General features: G+C 32.9%; 1 protein-coding gene across 1 annotated transcript; it reads right to left on the bottom strand.

Annotated features, from left to right (window-relative positions):
- Positions 1-11837: 11837 nt before the first annotated feature.
- Positions 11838-19781, bottom strand: LOC122279197 (probable galactinol--sucrose galactosyltransferase 2). Its single transcript, XM_043089615.1, has 14 exons — positions 19545-19781; positions 17649-17857; positions 17032-17279; positions 16635-16725; positions 16366-16414; positions 16117-16208; positions 15902-16009; positions 14810-14932; positions 13566-14118; positions 13415-13482; positions 13142-13276; positions 12837-13054; positions 12518-12606; positions 11838-12428 (listed from the first exon to the last, which is right to left on the bottom strand). Exons 2-14 carry the CDS (start codon positions 17837-17839, stop codon positions 12066-12068), a joined length of 2328 nt encoding a protein of 775 aa, XP_042945549.1. The 5' UTR covers positions 17840-17857; positions 19545-19781; the 3' UTR covers positions 11838-12065.
- Between the last annotated feature and the right edge of the window lie 1245 nt (positions 19782-21026).

Genomic DNA, 21026 nt, shown 5'->3' with positions numbered 1-21026 from the left:
ACCCCACCAGTAATGATTGAAAAAATATATAGATTTTTGTAAAGTTATTGAAAAACTATGATGTTATATTGAATATTTTTGGTTCTTTATATGTGATGATTAATATATATTTTGATCTTGACTTTGGAAATGAAAGCCCATTTCTTACGCGCGCACACAATACCACAGGCATGGTATTTCAATGCAATGTGTGTAGTGCTGGACTTGTGTGAAAAATGATAAATGCATGATGGGAAATAATTTCGTCTTGATGCATGATACCTGTTGGTGGGTTAGGGAGCAACCCTGGCCCCCCTCATTGGATCCTTCCCTTAGATTCATGATATGTTTCTTAATTTTTCTAAGAAACTTGCATATATACACTGTGCTCCACTCTATAAAACACCAACCCCATCTGTAAGCTATAGTTTATTATATATTTATTCAATAATGATCATGATAGGGACAACTCATAGCAAATGTAGAAGTTTGATTTACTGAGAAACTTTGCACTCAATTGTTGGTTCATTATCAGCTCAGAAACTTTTATCACTTAATTATCTGTCATACTATTATATGGAATGACGTTGTTAATGGTGAACTCAAGATTTCAAACTTCATATAATTATATATCTACATATAAATTCTAATAATAATAAATGAATTCAAGCATAGATGAGTCTCAATCTCAAGTTATCTACATAATGAAGCAAATCACATCAATAAACTAAATATGAGCAAGAAAGGGAACAAGCGGCCAAATAAAACTCTTAGAGTAATTTTGTAAACCTTTTGATAAAATTCAAAAATTGCATTTTTGTATATTTTTCATAAAACATTAAATTGCATTTTTTACATGTGCATGATATTTTTGAAATTTAAATTTAAATTTTTAAAAGATAATTGATTGTCAACCTTCACATGTGCATGACTTGATTAAAAGTTTGAATTTTAAAAATTTTAAAGATAATTAATTGTTATATTTTATATGTGCATGTTTTGTTTGAAATTTTTCAGAAGTGATTGATATTCTTTTTGACATACACAAAAAGGTAGATGATCTTGTTAGAAAAATTTGAAAAGTAAATAATACTCATTTTGTCATATGCGAAGTCAAAAATTAGGTTTAAAATTTTGAAAAGTGATTAACGTTCTTTTTGACATATGTAGAAGGTAGATAATTTTGTTCGAAAAATTGAAAAAGTAAATAATGATCTTTTTTTTTTTTTTATATGCGAAAAGTAAAAGATCATTAGGTTTGAGAATTTTGAAAAGTATTGATATTCTTTTTGACATATGCAAAAAGTAGATGATTTTGTTTGAAAATCTTGAAAAGTAAATAATGCTTATTTTGTCCTATGCGAAAAGTAAAATATTAGGTTTGAAATTTTTGAAAAGTGAATGGTATTGTATTTAACAATTACAAAAATGTGAAACTTTTATTTGAAATTTTGAAAAGTGAGTGGTACTCCTTTTTGACATGTGAATATTTTTAAATTGAAAAATGAAGTCTTACATTCCTATAAATAGCTCAATTGAAATCTCCAAATTCACAAAATGAGCATATGCACATCATTACAAGTTTTACAACATTCATTCAAAATTTTCAATCTCTCTTCTCTAAATATTGAGTTTTAACTTGTATTCATTTTGATAGAGATATAATTTGCATTGTATTATTCTTATTTCATTCATTGATGAGTGTTTTCTAATAATTTATGCACTATCAGCTCTTGTATTAGTAAAATGGTATGTAAATTGTGCATGTAAAATGTGTTCTACACAGGAAATAGTTGAATTACCACGTGTAAGGTGATTGTAAGCGTAGAAAGTGTTCTACAATGGGAATAGTTGAATTACCACGTATAATATGATAGTAAGTGTAGAGGATGTTCTACACAGATTCTTTGTAATGATGCTGCTCAAAAGTGTAATAGATTTCTATCTCCAATTGAAGAAGATTGAATAGTGAATTTGAAAATTTTCAAGGGATAGCTTGAAGCGATGACGTAAGCAGTATGGCCAAATCTCGTTAAAATATAGAGTTTTCTTTTCCTTTACCTTTACTCTTCATATTTACTGTTGTTTCATATTCTATATTTTGTATTTTATTTATAATTGTTAATTTTTAAATACAATTCAATTCACTTACCTCTTGTATTAGTCATTTGGGTAACAGTTAGACAAGTTTTACCTTAAAAAAATGAACCTTTATCATGATTTAATTTGGCATTGGTGGTGGTCAATTTATTATGATGGTATTTTAATTTCCTGTTTTTATTTGGTTTTATTGTAACTTTAACAGATAAAAGAAGATTCTATGAGTTGTAATGTCGGTACAACCTAATGAGTTGGCGGCTCCTCTTCTATTCCAGGGGATGTAGATGAGTTTGAAAGTCTTCCAACCCCTTTATTCACACATACACAACACCCAACTTGTTCCGTCACACATTTATCCAAAAAATCTAAAAAAATACCTAGCAACCAATTTGTGGTATAGGAACACTTTACTAAAGTGTAACCTATTGACCAAGATAACTCAAAAGCTCTGTGTAATTATTGCGTTAAGTTATACAGTTACTATTATAAAAATGACACTTCATTTATGATATACCATATCCATAATGCATGTGAAACTTCCCCTATTAGAGTTAAAGGAACTAAAAAAATCAATCATCTAGTGTTAAGAATGATGCGTAAGGAAGAATGTGTAGCCCACAAGATCTAGTGAAGTATGATGCAGAAAAACTTAGGGTGTCAATTGCTAAGTTTTTTATTAGGTGTGAATTACCTTTTAGACTTGTAGACCATGATAGGTTTATTTAATTTGTGGCTAATTTAGAGTATCAATTTATTTTGTCATTCCGAATCATTTTAAAAATGGATTGCATTAAGTTGTATAATGAAAAGAATATATAACTAAATAAATTGTTGGATGGTCAAATAATCTGTCTTACCACCGATACCTGGATATCGGTGCAAAATATGAACTACATGTATATTACCACATATTTTATTTATTGCAATTGGAGATTGCATAAAAAAATACTTGATTTTTACCAAATTTCTGACCATAGAGGCGATATTATTGGGAGGTGTTAGATTTGGGATTGCATGAATGTGATGTTGATAAAGTTGTGACCAGACCATCACAGTTGATAATACCTCCTAAATGATGTTGTTGTTGATTACATAAGGAGTGGAATAAAAGACAATAATTATACTATATTGGGTGGTGAATTTCTTCACATACAGTGTAATGTCCATATATATATTGAATCTGATTGTTATGGACAGTTTGAAGGATGTTTATGAATTTATATTAAAGATTAGGGATGCCGTTAGGTATTTAAAATCATTACCGTGAAGATTTGCCAAGTTCAAGACTTGCGCAGCATATAAAAAGATCAGTGGGATGATGACTTGATTGGATGTTCCTATTAGATAGAACGCCACATATTTGATGTTGAATACCGCTAAAAACCATAAACAAGCATTTGAATAATTTATATTTGTGTATGAACAATTCGTAAACCCCACCAGTAATGATTGAAAAAATACATGGTTTTTTGTATAGTTGTTGAAATGTTTTAATGATGTTATTTTGAACATTTATGATTCTTTGCATGTGATGGCTAATGTATATTTTGATCTTGGCTTTTGAAAGAAAACACTCTTTTTTACGCACACAATACAAAATGCATGGCATTTCAATGCAATGTGTGCAAGCTGGACTTGTGTGAAAAAGGATACATGCATGACGAGAAAGAATTTCGTCCTAATGCATTATACATGTTGGTGGGTTAGGGAGCAACCCCTGGCCCCCCCTCATTGGATCCATCCCTTAGATTCATGCCATTCTCATCTCTCTCTCTCCCTCTCTCTCTCAAATACAATCTCCTTTTGGATCTAAAGATACATATAGTCAATTCATTTCTCTTTTTTCTTAAGTAACCGGCCTGTGTTTTCACAAAACTCAGATAATACAAACATATAACACCATCGATATGTTTCTTAATTTTTCTAAGAAACCTACATATATGCACTATGTTCCAATCTATAAAACACCAAATCCATCTAAAAGCTATAGTATATTATGTATTTATTCAATAATAATCGTGATGGGCTTTTCTTTCTTCTCTCTCAAGTCTACTTCCTGGAATTTATATTAATTTGTAGACAAATAGTCTAATTAGCTAAGAATAACAACATTGCCTGCCTCCTAAAAATGAAAGCGATTAACATGCCTTACTTCTAAAAATAAGAATAGATTCAAACAATTATGTAGTTGTTACGTAAAAAGGTCAAGCCAGCTCTATATGTGTTAGTGAATTGACTCTTTGTTAGTATTGGATAGTCTAATACAAAGAGTAATAGACACAACATTAAATGTTCCTGCGAGTCCACACTGCTAAAAAATCATATATACAAGAAAACAAAGTTAGGTACATATCATAGCAAATGCAGAAGTTCGATTTACTATAAAACTTTGCACTCAACTTCTGATTCATTTTCAACTTAGAAACATTTATCACTTAATTATCTGTCATAGTATTCGATAGAATGTCATAATATTCTAGGACATGCAATAATCCAATATTTCAAGTTTCATATAATTATATATCTACATATAGATTCTGATGATAACAAATGAATTTAAGTATAGAGAAGTCTCAAATTCAAGTTATTTACACAATGAAATCAAGTACATCAGTAAACTAAGCATGAGCAAGAAAAAGAATAAGCCGACAAATAAAGTTTTTAGAGTACTTTTGTAAATCTCTTGATAAAATTCAAAATTAGATTAAAACTCAAAATTAATATTTTCTCATAAAATATTAAATTACATTTTTCACATGTGTATGATATTTTTGAAAGATGATTGATTGTCATCATTCACATATACATGACTTGATTAAAAGTTTGAATTTCAAAAATTTAAAAGATGATTGATTGTCATCTTTCACATGTATATGTTTTATTTGAAAATTTTTGAAAATGATTAATACTCTTTCTGACATATACATAATGTAGATGATTTTATTTGAAAATTTTAAAAAGTAAATAATACTCATTTTGTCATATGCGAAAAAAAAAGATTATGTTTGAAAATTTTGAAAAATGATTGATACTTTTTTTGACATATGCAAAAGGTAGATGATTTTATCTATAATGTTTCTTTTGTTATATGTGAAAAGTAAAAGATTAGATTTGAAAATTTTGAAAAATGATTGATGCTCTTTATGCAAAAGGTAGATAATTTTTTTTTTTGAAAATTTTGAAAAGTAAATAATGTTCTTTTTGTCCTATGCGAAAGGTAAAATATTAGATTTAAAAATTTTGAAACATGAATGATATTATTTTTGACAATTGCAAAAATAAGAAACTTTTTGACACGTGAATATTCTTAAATTTGAAAATGAAATCTCATATTCCTATAAATAGCACAATTGAGATCTTCAAATTCACAATAAGAGCATATGCACATTATTGTAAGTTTTACAACATTCATTCAAAACTTTCAATCTATCTTCTCTAAGCATTGAGCTTCAACCCTTGTTTATTTTGAGAAAAATATAGTTCATGCTGTATTGTTCTTATTTCACTCATTAATTAGTGTTTTCTAATACACTATACACTATCAGCTCTTGTATCAATAACAGAGTATGTATATTGTGTGTGTAGAAGGGGTTCTATATAGAGAATAATTGAATTATCATGTGTAATGTGATTGTAAGTGTATAAGGTGTTCTACACAGGAAATAATTGCATGACCACGTATAAGATGATTGCAAGTGTAAAGAATGTTTTACACAGATTTTTTGTAGTAGTGTTGCTCAAAGGTATAATAAATTTCTATCTCCACCTGAAGTATAGTAAATTTAGAAATTTTCAAACGGTAGCTTGAGGCGAAGATGTAAGCAATAGGACCGAATCTCGTTAAAATACTAAATTTTCTTCTCTCTTACCCTGACTCTTTATATTTACTGTTGTGTCGTATTTTGTTCATATTTTATATTTTATATTTGGTTTATAATGATTACTTTTTAAATAAAATCCAATTCACCCCCTCTTATGTTAGCAATCTGGGTAACCTAAAAAAAAGAACCTTTATCATGATTTAATTTGCCATAATATATGGTGGTGGTCACTTTATCATGCTTGTATTTTAATTTTCTGTTTTTCTTTAGTTTTGTTATAATTTTAACAAATGGAATAAGATTTTGTGAGTTGTAATGTCAGTACAACCCATGGGGTTGGCGAACTTCTCTTCTATTCCAGTGGATGTAGGTGAGTTTGAGAGTTTTCCAACCCCTTCATCTACACATAGGGGTGTAACCGATCTAGTTTTAAACAAAATCTAAAACCGAACCAGTAACATCGATTTTACATTTTTTAAAATCGATTATGCATCGGCAACCCCTATAAACCGGCACTTTTGATTTTACTAGTTCCGATTTGGTGTAGTCTGGTTTTTCAGTTTTAATATATTAAATATATTAGTATTATTAATATATTTATCAAAAGAAATATATTGATAATTTACTAGGCAATAAAATGTATTTAATATTTATATTTTATATTTAAAACATATAATCAAATAAATAATCATTTTTAAGATTAAAACTTTATGCTATAAATTATAATAAGTTATTTCATACATAATTATATATATTATATATAATATTAAAAATTAATAAAATATATAATATGTGAATCGGTCCCGTCCTGTTTGGTGTTAGAAAATATAAAATCGATTTTGGATTGGATTTGACCAGTTTTTAAAATGAATGAATCAATTTCAGACCAAAAGGTTGAAAGCTGGACCAAACCAACCGGTCCGGTCCTATTCAGGCCAGTTTTCTGATTTTTCGGTTTATTTTTACACCCATGTTCACACATACACAATACCATACCATTCTATCACACCTTTACCCAAGAAATCTAAAAAAAAAAAAAAAACTAGCAAGCAATATGTGGTATGGGAATATTTTACTAAAGTGCAACCTATTGACCACGATAACCTAAAAGCTCAATACAATTATTGCGCTAAGTTATACAGTTGCCACTATAAAAATAATAATTTATCTATGATACACCACCTCTAGAATTTATGTGAAACTTATCATCTTAAAGTTAAAGGAGTTAGAAAAAGTCAATCATCTAGTGTTAAGAGAAATGTGGAGGGGAGAGTGTATAGCCCACAAGGTCTAGTGAAGTATGATGCAGAAAAACTTAGGATGTCAACCACTAAGTTTTTTATTATGTGTGAATTACCTTTTAAACTTGTAGAACATGATGGGTTTTATGAATTTGTGGCTGATTTAAAATATCGATTTATTTTGTCGTACGGAACCAATTAGTTGTATTAAGTTGTATAACGAAAAGAATGTACAGCTAAATAAATTGTTAGATGGTCAAAGAATCTGTCTTACTACTAATACCTAGATCTTGGTGTAAAATATGAACTTTATGAGCATTATCGCACATTTTATTGATTGTAATTGAATATTGCATAAAAAAAATACTTAATTTTTGCCAAATTTCTAAACATAGAGGCGAAACTATTGAAAGTGTATTAGATTTGGGATTACATAAATAGGGTGTTGATAAAATCATGACCATCATAGTTAATAATAGCTCCCTAAATGATGTTGTTGTTGATTACATAAGGAGGTGAATAAAAAACAATTATTGTACTATATTGGGTGGTAAATTTCTTTACATGCAGTGTACTGCCCATATATTGAATCTGATTGTTATGAACGGCTTGAAAGATGTTTATGAATTTGTATCTAAGATTAGAGATGCCGTCGGGTATGTGAAATCATTGCCGTCAAAATTTACCAAGTTCAAGGCTTGTACGGCAAACGAAAATATCAATGGGAGGATGATTTGCTTGGATATTCCTATTAGATAGAACGCCACATATTTGATGTTGAGTGCCACTTAAAAACATAAACAAGCATCTGAACAATTTGTGTTTGTAGATGAACAATTCGTGAACCCCACTAGTGATAATTGAAAAACTGCATGGATTTTTGTAGAGCTGCTGAAAAGTTTTTATAATATTATATTGAGAATTTATGGTTCTTTATATGTGATGTCTAATGTATATTTTGAGCAACTTTGCATAATTGAAGATGCATTAAATGATATGTGCTTGAGTAATGATATTATCATTAGTATTGTGGGCAAAAATATGAGAAGTAAGTATGACAAGGATTGGGCAGTGGCAAAACCAACAATTTTTCTAAGGAATTCAACTTTTCTATCGCACGATATGTTTATGTAAAATGAAAAAAAATATCACAAAATCATAAAGCATATACCAAATTAAATCTCGATAATTTGCTAAATAGTGTAGAAATAAAACTTTAAAAACACAATTAATGTCTATTTCCGGTTTTTGACAATAATATTTCATAGAATAACATTCATCCATTATTATTTTTATAAATATGAAATATTAGAAATTGTTTTCTTCATATAAACTATCCAGTGATTTTTTAGAATATCATCTTTTATTCTAATATTTATACTAGTTTATCAAATTTAATGTAAAATATATCTATTTTGGTGTCACATTAAGTATAAAATACTACGACTGACACCTTAAATAAACTTTTCATTGCTCACTAAAATTTAGAGGATAAATAATCTCCACTATTTTTCATATAAATTATCAGTCTTATATGGTTTTTCTAGTATTTTCACTTTAAATTCTATATTAAGAAACATAATATTGTATAATAAAAAATCTTTAGGGTCAATGTTAATAATTTATTATTTTTCGTAATCTTAGTTTTAATTTTATTTTAGTGTGGCTACATCCTTGAAAATAAATAATATATAGAAATTATATAAAATTTAGGGGTTATAGGAAAAAAAAAAAAATTAGAGATAGACATTTATATGTATATGGACATTTTACAAAATTTTAATTTTAGAAAGTACATGAGAACAAAGAAATTATAATTCTTTTTTTTGTTGTGTGGGGGGGGGGGGGGGGGGGATTTCTATATACAATATATGTAATTATGAATAAAATTTAGGGGCTATTTTGAATTTTGAAAAAATTTTGTCAAGCCATATTTAGATCCACCACTGGTAGGGGTAACACAAATAGGTTCAACTTGATTATATATATTATTTTTGTGCTTGATCCATTATATAAAATGATGACAATGAAGTGTTGGTTGCAAAAATGCAAAGAGTATGAGTTAGTGGATAAGATAGAGGATAGGGTTAAACTCCTCTTAGGCCGCTTGATCGATCAATATAACACATTTCTTGTGACTAGTGAGGGAGTTCTAATATGGCTCAAAGAAGGCCAAACACTATTAATACAAATATTGGTAAGGAGCCAACATCGTCTCCGACTAAACTTCAGATCATGTTCACCAAATACCTTAAGGAGCAGGATGTTATGGAGTTTAGATCGGAGCTAAAGAGGTATTTGTCTTAGGCGTGTGTAAAAGACTCGTTTGGTTTCGATATCTTAGAATGGTGGATATTTAATGCCGTCAATTATCCTGTTCTTGCTGAGATAGCACGTGATGTGTAAAACTCCTCTTAGGCCGCTTGATTGATCAGTATAACACATTTCGTGTGGCTAGTGAGGAAGTGGCTCAAGGAAGGCCAAGCACTACTAATATAAGTGTTGGTAATGAGCCGGCACTGCCTCTGACTAAACTTTGGATCATGTTCACCAAATACCTTGAGGAGCAAGGTGTTATGGAGTTTAGATCGGAGCTAGAGAGGTATTTGTCTTAGACGTGTAAAAGACTCGTTTGGTTTTGATAATACCTTGAAGAGCAGGGTGTTATGGAGTTTAGATCGGAGCTAGAGAGGTATTTGGCTTAGACGTGTAAAAGACTCATTTGGTTTTGATATCTTAGATTGGTAGAAAGTTAATACCGGCAATTATCCTGTACTTACTGAGGTACCACGTGATGTGTTAGCCATCCCAATTTTCACTATTGCAGAGTCTACATTCAGTACTGGAGAACGAATATTAGATCTTTTTAAGAGTTCGTTGTCTTTAGAAGCTATTGAAACCCTCATTTGCACCCAAAATTAGTTAAAGACCAAATCAGTCAACATTCGGGAATTGGAAGAATACATACAATCAATAGACTTTGAATGTAAGTTTGAAACTTTAAATATTTTCTTTAATATCTATCTAAGTCATACAAAGCCAATTACAGGACTAGAAACATATATATATATATATATATATATATATATATATATATATATATGTAGAGGTTATTGTTGCTGAAGTATTCATATGTGTACATACATGACATGCACAAGACTTATTGGTAGAGTATATCTATCTATTTTGGCTATTACAATGGTTATGCTCTTGATCTTTTTGTTATCTTTGCAGCATGTGCTCTTGCTCTTGCTCTGAGTGTTCTGTTAAAATTAAATTATGATGTAGCTAGCATTCGCTGAATTTATATTCCATTTAATAATTTCATAAAATTGCAGCAAACAAAACCATTTTGAGTACCACTTAAATCTATTAGGAAACAAACCAAGTTTCATGTGATGGTCATAAGATGAAAAGATACTTTGACTATAAAGATTCAAATGGAGCAGTGAAGGAGATCTAGTACCAAGTATTGCAAAAGCTCTTCCTAATTAAACCAATGATTATCAATCATGACAATGACTTGTAATTTTATGTTTTGTAATACAATATATAAATACTAAATAATATAATATATAGTGAATTGCATTACATATTGTATGCATTTTACATGATAAATATCGAATATCTTCTTTTTAGATACATTTAGTTAAAAATATAATTATTTGTTCTATATATAAAAAATATGTTTTTCAAAATTTTTTAAAAAAAATTGTAACAAAATATAGGCTTTTAGATTTTAAAAAATATATATATGCTTTTAAGCAATATATTTTTCTTGAAAAAAAAGTAATAATATAGGCTTTTGTTTAAGAGAGAGAGAGAGAGAGAGAGAGAGAGAGAACTCCCGAGTTGTACACCGGAATCCAAAATTTTGAGTTGTAAAATTCCAGATTCATCGGGCCGGAACCCGATTGCACGGTCTTGAATTGTGATTAAACGAGATGAAACGATATCTAATTAGGCATTCAGATTCTGAATTTGGCTATCTCCAACGCATAGCGTCATCTTGCATGCATGCATTGATCACATGAATATTCTTACCTTTTCAGGTGATAATTGAAAAGGTGAGAATTCCAAGATTTTGGATAGCTAGTAGTACTTCTGGGCCACTTCCGCATTATCTTGAAATATGAAATTGCAAGAGGCCGTTGAAGTCTCACATCTTCGCTGGTTAACTTATATAAGCACCATCCACACTTGACAAACAATTGACAGTGCTTAATGGCGCTCCATTTTAAAAAAGATGGACCATCGTAAAGGAAAAAAAAAAATTAATATAAATTTCATATTTATCAATTTTTTTTTTATGTGAATGCAGAATAATCTCCGGCAAACATTACTCGTGTTGTATTTTTTTGTTTTCTTTTCTTTTCATTTACATGGTGTAAATAAGCATCAAGAAACTAGAAATTTACAAGCACTGATTATTAATTAGTTCATCACAAAAGTTTATTCTTTGAGCACTCCACTAACCTTGAACATGTGTCTTGCTGTTTTTCCCTTGTTCCTTCTGTTTATTACTGTTTCAGTAGTAGCTACAAGTTTGATCACAGTTTTGAAAGTCGGAGCCAGGCCATGGAATCATTGTTTCAGCCTTTAGGAAAGCAACATGAACGCATGCAATTAGAAAACTTGTAGATAAAACCTATGTATGAGGTTTCACACCGTCAATCATTGCTGAGAGCTCTCAACCTTAAAAGGAGATTTGGGATAAGCATTTTTATTAAAAGAGAAACGTACGGACAACGAACATAGTTCGTCCGAGTTATTCCAATGCAAAGGCTTCCCCCCACTCACTATCTCGGCAGTACATACTACATACAGACCATGTGCCTGACCCTAAACCCTAACCCCAACTCCAACCCCCTCTCCCTAATAGTGGGATGGTTTTAGTTGACAAATATCATAGCATTTGAACTACTTAAACTTGGATCTCTAGAGGCCATCTGTACATCTCTTCCTCTGGGATTGGGATGTTAAAGGTTACCAAGCCGGTGGCAGAATCATAGTTGAAATCAGTCTCAGCATTTCCCACTGTGCACTTCAATGGACGCTGGGAAGAGTAAGCACCAAACCGTCCACATCCCCTGACTTTGAGGGCAATTGTTGCAGTTGGAGATCGATTCTCACCGAGAGAAGTGGTCAGTTCCGAGGAAACTTCCCCATCAAAGAGCTCGGGTTTCCTGTCTGAAGCTACATGGATCTCTACCTGCTCCAGAGCACCGCCAGTGTTGAACATGTCAAGCAGGCCTATTGGCGCAAATGAAATGCTGGATGTGATTTCCTGCATCACAGAGCATCGGAAAATTCAGTATTTTTTGGGAGAACAGGCTGAGAAAAAAAAAACTAGAAAAGGTGTTCATAAAGACTCGCCTTAAGAGGACAGAAGTGGTAAAGTTCATACTGGAGAACTTTCAGTGTCAGCGGCACTGAAGCACCTTTTGGCAAGCGAATCACGTCTCCTAAAATTCAGGATGTAGAGAGTTGGTTAGAACTTTCCAGAAACGAATGCTGTAAATTAGAATTTTTACCAATAATTCCTCATTTTGAAAAGATATATGAGCCCAATTTGCTTTTTCCATTGACTTAAGTTTTGTTATATGCTATCATCAACTTGCTCTCAATTGCGCCTATGAGTATTTTTCTTCAGACACACCAGTCAAAAATAGTTGCCTCAAAGATGAGAAATTACCTGATCCATATGCATAAACTACTGTCTCCCCGTTCCAATTGGCCCCAGCAACCTGATCCATGAGTTCAACATCAGCAACCTGGACAGAACAAGTGAGTGTACCAGGAGATGCATCATGGATGCGAGTCTTCTTTTCAATCTTGCACCATCCTGCACCTTGACAGTTGAACACACCTACTACTCCGGAGCATTTGTTCATGTTCCATACTTTGAGCAAGCTTCCAAAAAATATGTTTAGATGAGTACTTTTGGTTAATCTCTCTATATGTTGGCTCAATGCAATGATGACGGAATAGGTAACAAACCTGGTTCCATCTCTAGCCGGATCAGAAAAGAGACAGTCACGGGTGGGTCTACCGGGTAGCTGGGCACGGAGAACTGAACCATCAGGGAGGACCAGTTTCTTCAGAAGTTCAAAGTTGTGATTGCCAGGCTTATCACTATGAAAAATAAGTAAAGAGACTTGGATTAAAAACTTCTTATGATCATATGTTATAAACAACACAAAAGTAATTCCCATTTACAATTATGTAATTTTTTTTATTTTCATGTATAGACCACAAATTCATGTGCAATACCTAACATATATTGGGCATCCACCAATTGCACGAGCAGCACCATGATAATCTGCTGCTGGGTGTAGACTCTGCAAACATCAGCTTAAACCAATCAGGGCCCAGGCTTCATAAACAAGCAATTACAGGCAGAAAATGATTTATTTTTACTTACATGGAACATATCCCAGTCAGGTTGCATAAATTCCCCAAGGAAGAGGGAGTTGTAAGCAACAGAGGAAATATGGATAGTGTGGGAAGCAGGGTCCCGAGGGTAAAAGTCATCAGAAGCTCTCACAACAGCAGTCTGCTTGGCACTATACATCCCATCTGTGTTGTGACACATGCAAGCAATGCATCCATTCTCAGGGAAGTTCCGAGCAATTGAGGCCTCTAGGGCCTGGACATAGCTACGTGTTAGAGAAACCCTTCCACCATGGCCAGCACCCAGAGTCTCAATAATGTTTTGCACATCAACTTTTACTCCGTCTACTCCACATGAAGCCAAGTATGCATGAAGCTCATTATAGAAGTTAAAAGCCTTCTTCGGATGCACCAGGCCCAGACCATGAACAGCCAAGCTGTCCATGACTATGTCTGGTTGGTTGCCTATTACACCAGGGGACTGCACTGGGTACGCAAGAGCAGTGTCATAGTGCTCCAAACCAGCAGCCGCTGGTTTCACTCCACCCCAGTAACCAGCTAGAGCATGCCATACATACACATATCTGCACAAACAAACAACAGAAATTACACTCATGACATGAGTAAAGTACCCTATTTCCTAGGAATGTTCTTTCCTTACTAAAGGAATAAAAGCAAATCCAATCTCACTGTACTTTTTGGTCCATTAAAACATTCATCTTCAAGGTTCTCGAATGGAAGATACTAAAGAGATTGAACCTATTTTTGAACAATATTATACTTCAAAATTATTTAACTCTTTCCTCCTTGCCGGGACAGATATTCTGTTCTAAACTAGCTGTGTAGGAATAGTTACTGGTTTTTTAACTCCAGTCATAGAAATAAATAAATTTCTCCTTAAAGTGTCCAGACTCCAGAGTATGACCGCAAGTTATAGAATTAATTAAAGCTATAGCATAATGAGAAGAAATGGAATAGATAATATAATATTATATTTACTCATGTTAGTTTGGGACAATATAACTTCTCAAATCATCTCATCACTGGGGGTTAATTGGAAGAAAATCAAATATTTTTATGAGTTGCTATAATGTGCAATGAGATACTTGGAAAATTGCAAATTATTGCTGCAAAATTTAACCAATCTATGTAAGATTGTAGAGCAAGTAGATCAGGCCATTTAGGAGAATGGTTTGCGGCTCTGATCTGTTGTCCGGGATGGCACATATGTGACATGCAACAATACAAACCAGAAGATCAGCTGGTATCACTTACTTGACGTTGTGATGTTGCTTGGCTTCATCTACAACTTGCTTCAAGCCTGAGACCTGGTCATTGTTCTGGCCATTCTTTTGAAATTTGGTATTCTCTTTTATTCCTGTCAGCCTGCTAGCAAACCTGCATCCAAAAAGTTAGTCAATGAATCAATAACTAACCGCTTTGATCGGGACAAAAAGTTCAAGAGGGAAAAATGGATGCAAAAGAAAAATGACAATAGATCCAACTTATACCATACTATGTTATGCATATGCAGACAGAAAAAAAGATTGAGCCAATGCCAAAGTTCTAAAAAAAAATTTCAGCCTTTAGGTAGGGTGAGCAAAAATGGATGCAAAATAAGAATGACAATAGATTCAACTTATACTATACTATGTTATGCACATGCAGACAGGAAAAAGACCGGGCCAATGCCAATCTCTACAAAAAGTTTCAGCCTTTAGGTAGGGTGCTCAAGTTATGAATATGAACTTTCAGGACATAGTTCCCTTTCAGGGATCATAACAGTGCATGTACCACAGCTAGACCCTTCTGTCAGCTTCTGCTTAGAAAGATTGGGATTACTAAGCCCTCATCCATGCCACTCCACATCTCCACCCACGGGCAGAAGCTATCATCCATCCACAAGTGGAAGACATTGGCCACAGGAAAATGAACCCCCAAATGCCTATTGGGTTATAACTCTCTGGTTCTTTGGTTACGCTTTCACAATTCTAGTTGGTGGTCTAAAACGGGATTCATATGTAGAAATTATACTGGCCGTCCTGAGAAGCCCAACAGACATCAACAAAAACTCATTACTGTCAAATCTTTATAATGAATTTTCTCGTGCCAGCTTAATAGCACCTCCAATTGAAAAACAAGGAGTCTCAAAACAAATAAAACAGTAACTCAATGCTTCATAGCTCTCCTATACCACATGACACTGACAAGAAAATTACAAGGGAAAAATTACCCAATATGGAGACTCCTCGTTGGGAAAAAACAAGAAAGAAAAGTAATCATGTTATATACCATTTCACTCAAAGCGTGCATGCATTGGGGAGAGAGAGAGAGAGAGAGAGAGAGAGAGAGAGAGAGGGATCTTACTGCGCTCCTTCTTGTACAACAGTATTAGAATCCTTGGATTTATTTTCAATCTGTTGCCAACCATCATCTATAATTAGGAATTTTGGAGGCACCCCTCCCTCGGATAAGCTGCAATTGTTCCAGAGTACAACTCAGGGACTAGCATTCTATGATTGTTATTTTTATATTTCAAAAACAAGTGTGGCAAAGAAAAAGCTCCTCTTCACTGAATTTACCTTTTAAGCCCTTCTTCAACACTCTCAGCAGTGACATCAGTATAGAAAGCATCCCATGTGCACCAGCCAAACCAGTCGAGGAAAGAAGGCAACTGCATCGAATCAGCAAAAGATTATCAAGATATTCATCCTGACATATCTTATAATTAAAGGATCAACTTGCTTTTCAATCAAACTTTTATTTTCAATAATTTCTGCACTGATTTTGTGTTATATCAATTGACCATAAACAAACAGAGATGTTATTACCTTTTTCTTCTCACGATGAAGAAAAGTTTGCATGTGTTTTTCCAGAGCCCTGTTTTAAAGAACAACTAAGGAGTCATGGGCTCATAATTCATTCTCTAGAAAGTAGGAATAAAAAAGACTGTTCTAATCCAATATCCTTCTGATATTGTTAACAACAGAAAAGCTGAAAATCTAGTAGCTTTCAGTATATTTTTGACAAGATGGAAAAAGAAAGATATCTATCTAAAAGCAGGAGAAGAAAATCAGTCAAGGGAACTTAAAGGACTCACTTCACAGCCTGGGTTATAACTTCAAAGGGATTAGTTCCAGCATGCATGTAGACAAGGTGAAGGCCTTGACTTGTCTCAACAGCAGTATCTCCTGCAAAACCAAATCACACACCACAAAAAACAAGTCGTTTCCTTTCTTTCGACAACTTTTTCTTCCCCAAATGCTATAAACTCCATTAAATTGATTCATTTGAATCATAAGTCATTCAGTGGTTTCTCCAGCCGGATTGTGTTTGCCTTAGTGTTAGCTCCACCCCACATATGACTGGTTTGTCTCCTTTATTGACAGCGGGATGGGACTCGATAACGGAAGATATGGCTCTAAAAAATAATGGTACGACGGGAAAGGTGTGTAGTGCCTACGCCAGATACTTTTTGATGGCCATGATCTACTCACCACTCTCAAGGCAAATTTCTATCTCATTATTGTCGTTGCCTTGCAGAACAGCACGGAACGGGCCTTCAAGGAGAGGGAGGAAGACTGTGTAGATGGTTGGGGTGTCATCTCCATTGCCTCCCTCATTGCCGTCTTTGCTCTCTACAAGCATGAATTGGGTCTCCAGAGGAACATCTCTCCCAGAAGTCCCCATTCTTTGAGTCATCCACCACAACTTGAACCGGAAACAACACATGAATCGAAGACCCCTGTCACACAAATCAATTTGAAATTTGCGATGCTTCAAATTTTAATATATATAAAGCATGAAAACATTTAACCAATATTCATCCAAGTAACTAGATCCAGATGAGAAAAAGTGCGCATATGCTCAAAAACTTGGGAGTTAAAATGAATTATGGCATTGCATAAAATTAATATAAAATAAAATAATGTCGAATTGATATTATGTATTTAACAAACCGTTCTATTTCATTCATTTTGCATTGAATTTAATATCTTTATATGCTAGCGGAGTTGATTGCAAGTATTCAGATCAACAACAGCAGACGACTTATTCTACTCATAAAATCCATGAATGCATCATAGTGGATTATCAAAGAAGGAATAGAACTTACTCTAAAACACCTATGGGAAACACGTGGAGGCTTTTGCTATTGGAAGCCGTGGCACCAATAAAAGCACCGTCGACAAGCCCCAAACCTGAACCCGGAGTCAGCACAATGTTATCAGGTACTCCAGTTAATATGGTCTTCCCCTGAACCACAAGTTTCCCATTGTTGATGGAGATCTTCGATGTGACCGTCATTTTTCAGCTCCTTAAGTACTGTACCACCACATATAACATCATCAGTGAATGAAACCACTAACATAGAATAAAACCACAGAAAACCAGACAGAAATGCCACGAGCTCGATCATATAAAGACGCTGAACTAATATCACGACTAAAGGACGACATAATATTTTTTTTTTTCCCCGCAACATTGAGGCATAGTAACAATAAAAGAGAGGAGAAATTGTCGAACGGAGATTATAGCATGAACCTGGGGGCTCGTAATTCCCACGGAAGCTTATCGGTATACTCGGATATTTTCTACGTGACTTGTTCATTAAAGGAGGAAGGAGGGATCCACCTCAATGGCCTTAATGGATCCATCCTACGAAACTAGATACGCATTTTTCTTTTCCGTACCCTCTTTGTTCATAAAAACAAAAGGAATTAAATACGGAGTACGTAATTTTTTTTTTTTTTTTTTTAACTGCATAATTTTTTCTTTATCTCACCTCACTATAATTTTCTAACTCATAACATATTTTAAAATTCAAAAATCTATAAATAAAATATTTGTAATTCGTTATATTTTATAATGTTGAAACTACACCATTTAAGTAAAAAATATTTGAATTAAAAAATTATAAAAAAAACTCCTGTTTCGTCTAAATTAAGATTGAATTTGGATATTAAGGTGATATGAATAATAATGCAAAAATAAATAAAAAAAATTATAATACAATATTAAATAATAATAAATAATTCGATAAAAAAAATAATAGTAATGAAATATTCTGGAGTATTCTTGATGGTAAGGGAAAAGTAATAAATACACAGTTCTTTTTCCTACTATTTCCGAAAAATGTCCTCTTTTTTTTTTTTTTTGTCTCTTTTTTAGGTTCGTGCTGAAGCTACAACTAGCAAACAGAAAGGGAAAATGATTTTGAACAGGGCATCGGTGGACCGCCGCTCTCTTTTTCGGCTTTCAACTTTAAACTTTTGCTCAAAACAACGAATGTATCTGAAACATTAGAAGATATACTTTTCAATGAACATGAAGGTTTTGATTTTTGTTTCCTTCAGTTTGTCTTCGTTTTTCGGATAGGAAGTTCTAGAGAGAAACAGAGATGACGATCACAATTTTAAAGGGCTATATTTACAAGTTCCGCTAATTATGCAGAACTTCGAGTTCAGACTCCGGTGGATTAATTGATCTATTCAATTAGGATTATTCGATATTAGTTGTTTGTGATCGTCCGTTCGACGTGATCTGCGAGAAAATGGGGGCAAAGAACTCCGGATCAAGTCAAGGGGATATCTTTAACAAACAGTTATTAAAGAAGCCTAGGTAATCCCCTCCAGAAAGTGCACATCTATGTGATAACTAGAAGAACCCTGCAAGCACGTAGCAAAAAGTCAAATCGAGCGTATTAATTAATTCATCTCCTGAACGCTTCGGAGTTCAAATTCCTTCAGAGACAGAACCGAAAGCTCCCTAACGCAGAGTCCAAAACAAAATCAAAGATAATCGCAGAAAACTAGCGACGAAACTCAAGGGTCGGCAATAATTCCCAGTATCATCTCATTCCTCATACGAACGCACCTCAAAATCAACGAAATGGTTCGAGAATCGTCGGCCACCGCAGCGCTACGGCTCGAATACCACAAAACAGCATGATATGAAGTACAAAATTTAAATTTACTCAAAAAGTTCACCGAATAGCTCCTCTAAAACTCACCAGGTAGATCCCTCGCCGCCGCGTCGAAACTCTACGCTCTTAGCCGCTCAGAATGCGCAAAGGATTCTTTTTTTTTTTTTTTTAAGAGAGAGAAAGAGAATTCAAAACAAAGAAATCCTGAGAAATCGCTTGTAATGCTCTCTGAAAGTACGAAGAGCACCGAAGCAACACCCGGTAAATGCGCTATCTTTTGCTCACGAGTCACGACTCGATGAATGAATGAAGTGAGGAGTACAAGCGGAAGAGATCGGTTTATATAGCATGTCGCGCGTTAAACCTCGTCCATGTTCTGGGGTATTCGATCTTTCCAGATCGTGACACCTGGAGTATAGGCACCTAACGGGGTTATTACTGTAAAATACGGGTAGATATTTATGTTTCTTTGTCGTTTATTTTAAGGATTTTATTACGAATAAGTAAAATTATATATTAATTTATGTATTGATTTAATATTTAAAATTTTAATTAATATTATTATTAATTATATTAAATTAATATATTTATAAGTAGTTATATTTACGATTAGATTTTTCTTTATTTAAAACCCATCTGCACTGACTCTTTCACAGTTTCACCGCCACTGCTGCATTCGCTCCTCCCTGCAAATTGAACGTGCTGATTTTAATGGAGAGATAGACGGCAGCCATTTTCTCATTTTTATTTTGGCCCGCCAGCAACTTTTTCAGGTTAGACATGCTGGCAATCAGAATATAAGAATTTTTTCTAAGTAAAGATCGGCACTCATATAGACTAAAGGATAAAGCGAGACATAGTTTTTAAGCGTGAAAAGTGGTACACTTCTTCTAAAAATCAGCAATATTTATTATTAAAAAATAATTTTTTACGTGAATATTATATTTATCTATTTAATATAATTCATTGTTATTCTTATTTTATTACTATAACATAATATTATTAGTCAATTTTATTATGATAACCTAACATTATTATGATCATTAATTGCAAAGTGTGTGCAGTCTGCTCACATTTCTCACGCCATTTGCACCGAAAATAAGGTTTGTTAAAGAGATATTTTAATTAGTAATAAAAATTTTGAGTTAAATAAGATAAAATAGTTTATAAGAAAAATGTATATTTAGACAGCGATTAGATGAAATAATTTTTAATTTTTAAGATTTGAAAAAAATGTAAGTTACGGTATTTTACATTTTATATATTATTTAATGTCAATTTTGCACTATTTAAATACTATTTACTGTGAGTTTTATACTTTTTATTGTTAATTTTTAAGATTTAATATTATTTATTTAAATGGATATTTTTAAAATTTTAAGATAAAATAAACTGTTTAAATAGACAAAACATGTATACCGTATAGCTTCAAATCAGATGAAATCATCTGAACTTAACCAAATATGAATAATAAGTGGCAAGCCGAAATTGTTGGGGGGACGAGGAACGGGACCCATACCAAGACTAGGCGGAGTGGATCAGACTCACATCACCGAAAATAAGTAAAGC

Source organism: Carya illinoinensis, chromosome 10 (assembly GCF_018687715.1).
Source record: "Carya illinoinensis cultivar Pawnee chromosome 10, C.illinoinensisPawnee_v1, whole genome shotgun sequence".
In the NCBI taxonomy this organism is placed as follows: Eukaryota; Viridiplantae; Streptophyta; class Magnoliopsida; order Fagales; family Juglandaceae; genus Carya; species Carya illinoinensis.
Note: the sequence above shows the minus strand (reverse complement) of the source record. Positions and strands in the feature narration are given on the sequence as shown.

What these genes read in the sequence shown, in the direction of transcription:
- LOC122279197 (XM_043089615.1), bottom strand. Translation starts at nt 17,839, where the DNA reads ATGACGGTCACATCGAAGATCTCCATCAACAATGGGAAACTTGTGGTT. An exon ending in GTTGTACAAGAAGGAGCGCA is followed by an intron (nt 14,933 to 15,901) that starts GTAAGATCCCTC and finishes TTTTGGATGCAG; the next exon opens with GTTTGCTAGCAGGCTGACAG. An exon ending in AGTTTATGCATATGGATCAG is followed by an intron (nt 12,607 to 12,836) that starts GTAATTTCTCAT and finishes CCTGAATTTTAG; the next exon opens with GAGACGTGATTCGCTTGCCA.